The 10,214-nt window shown below is 31.7% G+C and overlaps 1 protein-coding gene across 1 annotated transcript; it reads right to left on the bottom strand.

Annotated features, from left to right (window-relative positions):
* Nucleotides 1-214: 214 nt before the first annotated feature.
* Nucleotides 215-1,201, bottom strand: LOC110694279. Its single transcript, XM_021871459.1, has 2 exons — nt 335-1,201; nt 215-256 (listed from the first exon to the last, which is right to left on the bottom strand). Exons 1-2 carry the CDS (start codon nt 1,199-1,201, stop codon nt 215-217), a joined length of 909 nt encoding a protein of 302 aa, XP_021727151.1.
* Between the last annotated feature and the right edge of the window lie 9,013 nt (nt 1,202-10,214).

The raw sequence follows: 10,214 nt of genomic DNA, 5'->3' as shown, positions 1-10,214 counted from the left end.
CCTCATTGAATTTGTGCTTGGTCCATGTTGATTGGTCCCCAACTTTAAACAAGCATATCAAAGCAACTGGATTAACCTTCTGCAGCTGTTCCATGGCTTTCTTGAATGTGAACTTAGAATAGGCCCCACAAGCCCACCAGAACAGGCTAAACATCAAAGGACCAGGGAATGGTTTCTTCCAATTCTTTACCAAGTGCTTGTAGCAATATCTTCTTCAAGCCTTTGGCCATAATTCAGTTAATGCAGCATCAATACCCTACACAAAAAAAGATAGATGTAAGACAAAGAAATGCTCAAGGAAGTTAAATAATAAAATTGAGGCTAAGTTTCATACCTTCTGTCTGTCTGAGATAATGCACCACTCATCACCTCTCCCACTGTCTTTGAGAAAGTTCTTCAAATGCCACACAAAGAGGTTCCAATTATCTGTGTCCTCAACTGATACAATTGCCCAAGCAAAGGGGAATAGCTCATTGTTTGCATCCAATGCTACTGTAGATAATAGGACACCACCATAATTCCCCTTTAAGTGAGCCCCATCCACACCTATGAAGCTCCTATAGCCAGCTAGCAACCCATCTATACAACCTTTGAATGATATGAAGATACTTAGGAACTGTGGAATCATGTCAATATGATCTTGAGGTGTCCAAGCATAGAATGCAGAAGAACCTAGGTTTGTTGATCTCACCATTTCACAATAGTCAGGAAGCTGGGCATATAAGATGTCATGACCCCCATTAGAATCCCTTAGAGCCTTTGACCTCATCCTGTATAGAGTACTTGCAGACATTTGTACTCCATATCTTTGCCAGAGTAACTGATTCAATGATTTGGCAGGGATATCATTGTTGGCTCTGATATCTTCCAACAACACTCTTGTAGCCCACTTGGTAGACACCATAGGATTCTTCACCTCTAAACCAGAACAAGTGTGCTCCATGTTCTGTATGGACTTGATTTCCCATGTGACACCATTAGGAAGCCTAGATGCATGCAGCCTCCACTCACAGTTACTTGCAGAACATTTAACTGTCCACCTCAAATTAGATGCCTTGAGCACAACTACTAAAAACCCACTTTGTATGCAGTAATCCCTCACAACATCTCTCAAATGTTGTTTATTTGTTAATAATTGCCATGGTTTGATGACAATTTTGCCAAACTCCTCATCATTGTACAACTCTCCATTTTTGTACATTTTTTCAAAGTAATATTCTATAACACCCCAATAATTCTCTCTTTAAAAACCTGTAAATACCTTTAACAATCTGCAAGAGAATTACTGACGTGCTACCGCCATGTGTTCAAACGTTAAGGCTAGTTCATAATTTAGCAGCGGAAAACTAACTCAGTTATAAATAATTTTCCAAAACCAATAATCAAAACAAAATTTAGTCTTACTAGCTGGAACCATTACGGCCCTGATTCAAACCCAATCAAAAGTAGTAAATAAACCAAATCAGAGTTAAAATAAATCCAACTTAAGAGTTGCAATAAACTGTGAAAATATTTAACACTCCACTCAAAATCCCACCACCTTGATGCAAGTTCTGATTATGTATAAACCTGTGATTAATCTACTCCCTAATATTACAAGTGTAAAAATTGGATCATTACAGGGTCATTGAAAAGGCAAAGACCATGACCAAGAAAAAGACATACAAAAGCACGCAATCAGCAACACTGAGTACATACAAGTTACGAAATATAACAAAGAATTCCTAGCATACTACTAATAAGCAATCAACACACAAAATTTAATTACTTACTCAGGCACATGTCTCAACTATTAACATTACTAAGACTTCCCCAATTAATAATAAATAATTCATTTCATTCACTGATTGGATTAAGCAATAGACCAGGTTGTCCCCCTTATGCTCCATTTCAGAACATTAATAAAAGAAAACCCTATGCCTCCTTTCGGAAACATTAATAAACATCCAATGGCAGACGGGCGCGACTCCGTGGCCATAGCTAGTATGAGATCTCATCTAACTCCTTATAATTTAAAGAAAACATTTGTAAACAAGACGGATAAGACAGCCTCTACAAAGTACACAGCTAATACCCCGTGAACCCCAACCATTGATTGTCAATAATCCAGATGTGCACAAATCCAGAGTTTTATTGCTCATCCTTCTTGCACTTTACGTGATTTTCCAGTTTAAACTTGGTGATGACTCAATGCAAAACAATACAACCAACATACATCAATCATTCAAACAATTCAAATTTCTAATTCAATTCTTGATTTATTAGTGACAAACAATATTTAGTATTGAATCCTTTAACTACCTCGGTGTATAAACACCTTAAGTGGATAAGGCACCTCAAATCCTCGACCTCGTCTTATAAGACTTTAAATCTCCCTTTACTCATTCCATTTCATTAATCATGAACGAGTAATAAAATAATTTATTCCACATATTCACGTACCTTTTCTTCTAAGCTCATCTTGCAAGTTAATGCATAAATAATGCTTACAAGATAAATTAATACGCAATTCTCATACATGAAACAAAAACAATCATCACATTATTCACCAATCAAACTTACTACCATACAATTCCAACCAATCCACAAGTTTCCTAACATGATTCTAAGGTTTTCCAAGTCCTTAAACATGCTTCTAAAGTCAAGGTTTTCGTATCCTTGTACGTACCTTGAGTAAACGAGTTGGTTGGCCACTTTAGGAACTAAAAATTGTCTTCTACAAAGTCCTCTCCTAAACCAAACAATAATAATCCAATCAATACCCAAGCGATATAATTTACAGCAATACTAACTTACTTTAAAACCCCTTAAACCTTTGAAATAATGCTTTTAAATTACTCACAATAGTCAAAGTTAATAATTCAATAGTTCAACTATAAGTCTATATGTTAAAATCATGAAAATCTAGTTTATAACATAAAATTCCAGCAACTTTAAAGTAAGGATTATAATTTGAAATTTTAGTTTAAGATTATAAAACAACCTCATAAACATCTCTACTTGAAATAATCATTATATAGTAGGTTAGTATGTTAAAAACCTAAAAATCCATCATAAAACCATGATTTAAAACCTTTAAAACCAAGATTAAAAATCTGAAAATTTAATTTAATAGTAGAATGACCACTGAGCTACTGAGGAACAACGGGAGACTCGATCTGATAGAGTTCCATTCCCGTTCTCAAACCATGACCAATATGAGCTCGAAGCTTCTTTCGTAACTCCCGGAACTTCTTCGTAGTGGCTCCCTTCCATGCCTCATTTAATAGGGAACCTCAAAGTGGCTCTATTTCATTATATTCCATCCATATCCCAATTCCATTCATTTAATATCCCTTTGGTGTCATCAACATAAGAGATGTGGGTTCTAGTCTATCTCTTTCCTATATATGGAAAGTTAAAAAATCATCATATAATAATCCAGAAATTGCAATACAAAAGAAAAAGGGAGGTTTGTGATGATTTTTCAATCTTTTCTACTAGGTAATCTAGTATCCTTATGCATGAAGATAATCAATTCGGTCGTTGTGGTCGGACTCTATTATGGATTTCTGACCACATTCTCCATAGGGCCCTCTTATCTCTTCCTTCTCCGAACTCAGGTTATGGAAGAAGGAGAAGAAGGAATCGAGAAGAAGGTATCAGCAACAACTGGTTTTATTATGGGACAGCTCATGATGTTCATATCGATCTATTATACGCCCCTGCATCTAGCATTGGGTAGACCTCATACAATAACTGTCCTAGCTCTACCCTATCTTTTGTTTCATTTCTTCTGGAACAATCACAAACACTTTTTTGATTATGGATCGACTAGCAGAAATTCAATGCGTAATCTCAGCATTCAATGTGTATTCCTGAATAATCTCATTTTTCAATTATTCAACTATTTCATTTTACCAAGTTCAATGTTAGCCCGATTAGTCAACATTTATATGTTTCGATGCAACAACAAGATGCTATTTGTAACAAGTAGTTTTGTTGGTTGGTTAATTGGTCACATTTTATTCATGAAATGGGTTGGATTGGTATTAGTCTGGATACAGCAAAATCATTCTATTAGATCTAATAAGTACCTTGTGTCAGAATTGAGAAATTCTATGGCTCGAATCTTTAGTATTCTCTTCTTTATTACCTGTGTCTACTATTTAGGCAGAATGCCGTCACCTATTTTTACTAAGAAACTGAACGAAACTCCAGAAACGAAAGAAAGTGAGGAAGAAACAGATGTAGAAATAGAAAAAACTTCCGAAACGAAGGAGACTAAACAGGAAGAAGAGGGATTCACCGAAGAAGATCCTTCTCCTTCCCTTTTTTCGGAAGAAAAGAAGGATCCGGACAAAATAAAAATGGATGAAATGGGAAAGATCCGAGTGAATGGAAAGGACAAAACAAAGGATGAATTTCACTTGCACTTAAAAGAAGCATACTATAAAAATAACCCAACTTCTTATTCTGGGAATCAAGATATTTCGAAGTTCGAAATACTTAAAGAAGAAAATAAAAACCTATTCTGGTTTCAAAAACCCCTTCTTTTTCTTCTTTTCGACTATAAACGTTGGAATCGTCCAACGCGATATATAAAAAGCAATCGGTTTGAAAATGCGGTAAGAAATGAAATGTCACAATATTTTTTTTATACATGTCAAAATGATGGAAAACAAAGAATTTCTTTTACATATCCACCTAGTTTATCCATTTTCTGGGAAATGATAAAAAGAAAGATTTCTTTGGCTACAACAGAAAAATTCTTATATGATGATGAACTATACAATTATTGGATTTATACGAACGAACAAAAAAAAAACAGCTTAAGCAATGAATTTGCTAATAGAATTACAGTTCTAGACAAAGGACTTTTTTATATAGATGTACTCGATAAAAAAACTAGATTATGCAATGATAAAACTAAAAATAAAATTGAATATTTGCAAAAAAAAGAAATAAAATTGATACATAAAAAAAATACCAAAAAAGATAAGAGGAGATTCGCCCGCCCCCTACATATTTGATACCCTCACCTACAAAAAAGCTTGTAACACCAAAACCATTCGGAATTCCATCAATTATTCGTCTATCAAAAAATGAAACTAGTTCAGCCAAACCTCTTACACCCTTAATTAAAAATTTTGCGTAAAAAGCATCGATATAACCACGGTTAGCAGACCAATTATATATAATATTTATCAGCTTGTCCCCCAAAATTCTTTTTTGCCCTCTTTTATCAAATAAATTAATTAAGTCAAAATTTTTTAACGATGAATAAGCGGGTTTATAAAACAAAAAAGCTATAAATATTCCAAAAAAAGCTATACTAACAGACAAAGTTGCATTTATCAAAAATTCATACGAGTCAACAGAATTTTCGGAATTTGAATCTAAAAGATTCATAGATGAGGTTAACCATTTCGTTAATATATCCAAAGCTATTCCTTCTTGATTGAATGGAATTCCTATGATTCCAATGAAGAAAGTAAACAGAATCAATAAAATCAGAGGAAATAACATAGTATTATCGGATTCATGAGGATAGGCAGAAATATTCTTATTGTCAAAATCAATAATAGTAATAAAAGATCGAAGCATTTTTCTTAAATTTCCATTAATTTGATTTTGATATGGTTTTTTCGAAAAAAAAGAAACCCTTTCCTTCTTATTCATTGTTAATAAGGTTAATAAAAGAAATTTTTGATTAATGCTTTTCAATCCTTCTTGACCCCATAAAGATATTGAATAAAAAGAACTGCTTTTTTTTCCACTATAATTTTTTAAAAAAGCGTTTAAATGCCCTTCAAACGTAAGTAAATAGATTCTAAACATATAAAAAGCGGTTAATCCGGCTGTGAAATAAGCTATTATTGCAAAAATTGGTGAATATATCCAACTATCATTAAGAATTTCGTCTTTGGACCAAAAACAAGCAAGAGGCGGAATACCACAAAGCGAAAGTGTACCTATTAAAAAAGAGGTTTTTGTAATTGGTACATGTTTTGTTAAACCCCCCATAAGAACCATATTCTGACTTTTATTCGGAGAATATCCAACAACAGTTTCCATTGAATGAATAAGAGATCCAGATCCTAAAAACAATAATGCTTTTGAATAAGCATGAGTAATCAAATGAAATAAAGCAGCTCGATAAGAACCCATACCTAGAGCTAACATCATATAACCCAACTGAGACATTGTAGAATAAGCTAAACTTATCTTAATGTCTTTTTGAGCAAGAGCTAAGGTTCCTCCTAGTAGTACTGTTATTATACCTATAAAAGAAATTCCATACATTATGGAAGGTAGAATTAGGAAAAGAGGCAGCAGTCGAGCAACTAAAAAAATTCCCGCGGCGACCATGGTAGCAGCATGGATGAGAGCTGAAATAGGAGTAGGCCCCTCCATAGCATCAGGTAACCATACATGAAGGGGAAATTGGGCCGATTTAGCAACTGCACCGGCAAATAACAAGAAAGCACATAAAATACAAAATAAGGAATTCACCTCGTTATTATTAATTAAATTTTTAAATATTTCAAACAAATCTCGAAACTCGAAACTGCCTGTTATCCAATAAAAACCTAAAATTCCTAATAATAAGCCAAAATCTCCTACACGATTAGTCACAAACGCTTTTTGACAAGCATTTGCGGCAATAGGGCGTGTGAACCAAAAACCTATTAATAGATATGAGCACATTCCAACTAATTCCCAAAAAATATAAATTTGGATTAAATTCGAACTAGTAACTAATCCCAGCATAGAAGTATTGAAAAAACTCATATACGCAAAAAATCTCAAATATCCTTGATCATGAGACATATAATTATCACTATAAATAAGAACCAGAATTGCAACAGTAGTTATTAACATTGACATAATAGAAGTAAGTGGATCTATTAAGTAGCCAAATTCTAAAGAAAAATCATTATTAATCGTCCAAGACCATAAATATTGATAAATAGAATTATTATTTATTTGTTGAATAGCCAGCTTCATGGAAAAAAGCATAACTATACTTAATAACAAAATACTCGAAAAAGCCCATATACGTCGAAGATTTTTTGTTGCCATCGGAAAAAATAAAAGTCCAGATCCTATTAACAAAGGAACTAGAAGTGGAAGGAAAGGTATAATCCATGCATATTGGTATATATGTTCCATAATATACTAGAATAGAAAATTTTTCTATTTAATTAATTTAAATTATTTTGTTTACCATTCACTGGCTCTTGTCTCTTTTGAAAGAAGTCGGTCAATAAACAGAACTTTTCGAAGCCTATGAAGTAGGAAACTAAAAAAAATTTCCCTTTTATTTCCATTTAAGTTATTTCAAATATATATTTAAAACATTCAAATTCGACTAAAAAAGACTATGAATCAGAAAATCGACTAAATATCTACTAAAGTCAATAATGAAAAAAATAAATTAATTATTAATTAAATTAAAATAATTTATTTATTCTGTAGTTTATTTCGAATTATTACCTGATTTTTTGCAAAATGGTTTAATTGTCTTTCATTCCAACCAAAACTGTAGAAAAAAGTCTTTTTAGTAATTATTTCTTTTTTTCGATATTCTTTTTTAGAATATCTGTTACTTTACTTTTTAGTTTCTATAACATAGAATAAAAAAATGCCTCAAATTATAGATCTTTTAAACAAATTCATTTATTGGGATCATTTCACTTTGCAAAGAAATAAATAAAAGTTTTTCAATTAAGATAGGGGTGCATCAAATTTTGAATGTGATTTATCACGTACATCGAAATTGAATCCAACACATGAAAAATAAACAGGGATATAACTCGAAATTAGTATTCATTATTAAATTTTAATTAATCTTACTCGATTTCATACGAATTTTTTTATGGACATTCTAGGCAGGAGAATTTTTAGTTTCTCCTAATCAAATATTTTCGATTAGTTCTATCGAAATATAGAAAATTTATTTCTAGTTTCTATTTATAGTTATCCTTGTCAATTTTTTTATTAAAAAAAAGATATCACCTAGAATCTAAATACATAGATAATTAATAGAAAATACGAATTCATTTGAACAATAGATGTCTTTCACATCCAACTATAACACTGAATAATGAATTTTTTCAATTTTAAATGGCAGTTCCAAAAAAACGTACTTCAATTTACAAAAAGCGTATTCGTAAAAATATTTGGAAAAAAGGGGGGTATTGGGCGGCATTAAGAGCCTTTTCGTTAGCAAAATCTCTTTCTACCGGGAATTCGAAAAGTTTTTTTGTACGAAAAATAAGTAATCAAACCTTGGAATAATCGAAATCGACCTGACTAAAAAAAATGGTATAACAAATTCGAAAAAATTCCATTTTTCGTTTAGAATCAAAAAATCGAAAATAAAGGATTTAGGGAGGTTTGTATTTATAAATTACTATTTTTTTGAACTAGAAAATTTTGTAACTTTTTCTTATGATATGGAGAATAAGAAATCTTATTGACAACACTAACATAGTACTTTATGTTTTTTGTTGAAAAACTATCGATATATAGATTATATATCGAAGATTTCATCAACTTCTTTTTTTATTTTAGTTTATTATTTAAAAGATAAAAGATGGGGATTTTTTTCCCCATCAACCTCATTTTTTTGACAAAAAAATGAAAAGTTTTCTCGACTTATAGAATTTGTAGATTTTATAAAAAAGGGCAAATCAAAAACGGTTAAACGTTAACTTACAGAAGCATTATTTCTCGAAATTGCTTTATTATATATTCGTCCGGTTTAAATCAATCAAAAAATCCTTTCGTTTTTTTAGACGCAAATTTTTTTTAATACGTTTCCATAGGGATCAAAACTTTTTTATATGAAATATTCAGTTCAATACTTAAGAAGAAAAATTCTACCGATTAATTGCTTTTTTTGGATAAAAAACTATCTATTTACAGAAAAGAAAGTCCCTCGATCTCGTGTTGAAATTGAGAGCTAAAATATTCGATTTTTATGTATTGAAAGGGTCTATATATTTGTTATTTTTGAAATCCGCTAAAAAATTTAATTTATCTCATTACTAACTGAAAAGAAAATGAGAAAGAACTTTGTTGAGGTCTATCCTGGAATGCAAGGAAGAATTTTCTAGTTAGAGAGGTTTCAGTTCATGAAAACATAAACTACATGAGAGTCCATTGACAGATTAAAGCAGTCTTATGAAAAAAAATTCACGAAAAATAACAAAAAACCTTAAGTAATATATAATTATTACTATGAATATGAACCATTTCAATTCGTGAATAAAAAAGAATTTGCAAACCGAACTGGTTCGAAAAAAATGTTGGATTGAATTAATCTCGACGATTGACTAAAAACGGGTTATTATGATTTCAAACAAGCCGCTATGGTGAAATCGGTAGACACGCTGCTCTTAGGAAGCAGTGCGAGAGCATCTCGGTTCGAGTCCGAGTGGCGGCATGCCATCTTACAAATTCTCACAAAATTTCAGAAGTCCTATAACCTAAAATAAATAATGAAAATGAAATAATTTTTTTTCTTAATTTCCGTTTCATAATTTGTAATTGAAGGATTTTTTTATTTATATATTCTATATGATATTATCGACTTTAGAGCAGATTTTAACTCATATTTCCTTTTCGATGGTTTCCGCAGTAATTATACTCCATTTGATAACTTTATTCGTCAATGAAATAGTAGGACTATATAATTCATTAGAAAAAGGCATGATAGTTACTTTTTTCTCTATAACAGGGTTATTAGTTACTCGTTGGGTTTATTGGAAGCATTTGCCATTAAGTGATCTATATGAATCATTAATATTCCTTTCTTGGAGTTTATACCTTATTTATATGATTCCCCTTTTTTTAAAAAAAGAGAAAAACTCTTTAAGTACAATAACCGCACCAAGTGCTATTTTTACCCAAGGATTCGCTACATCGGGTCTCTTAACTGAAATGCATCAATCCGGAATATTAGTACCCGCTCTCCAATCCCAGTGGTTGATGATGCATGTAAGTATGATGGTATTGGGTTATGCAGCTCTTTTATTCGGATCATTATTATCTGTAACACTTCTAATCATTCTATTTCAAAAAGATATTATAAGGGTTTTTGATAAACGAAACCTTTTATTAAATGAGTCATTTTTCTTCAGTGAGGTTCAATACATAAATGAAAAAGGCAATATTGTACAAAATGTTTCGCCCTCCTCTGTTCGAAATTATTACAGGTCCCAATT

Source organism: Chenopodium quinoa, unplaced genomic scaffold (assembly GCF_001683475.1).
Source record: "Chenopodium quinoa cultivar QQ74 unplaced genomic scaffold, ASM168347v1, whole genome shotgun sequence".
In the NCBI taxonomy this organism is placed as follows: domain Eukaryota; kingdom Viridiplantae; phylum Streptophyta; class Magnoliopsida; order Caryophyllales; family Amaranthaceae; genus Chenopodium; species Chenopodium quinoa.
This window is presented reverse-complemented; position numbering and strand designations above follow the sequence as displayed.

Coding starts and splice junctions, on each gene's coding strand:
- LOC110694279 (XM_021871459.1), bottom strand. CDS start 1,201: ATGTACAAAAATGGAGAGTTGTACAATGATGAGGAGTTTGGCAAAATT. Junction 257..334: donor TTATCTCAGACAGACAGAAG/GTATGAAACTTA, acceptor TTTTTTGTGTAG/GGTATTGATGCTGCATTAAC.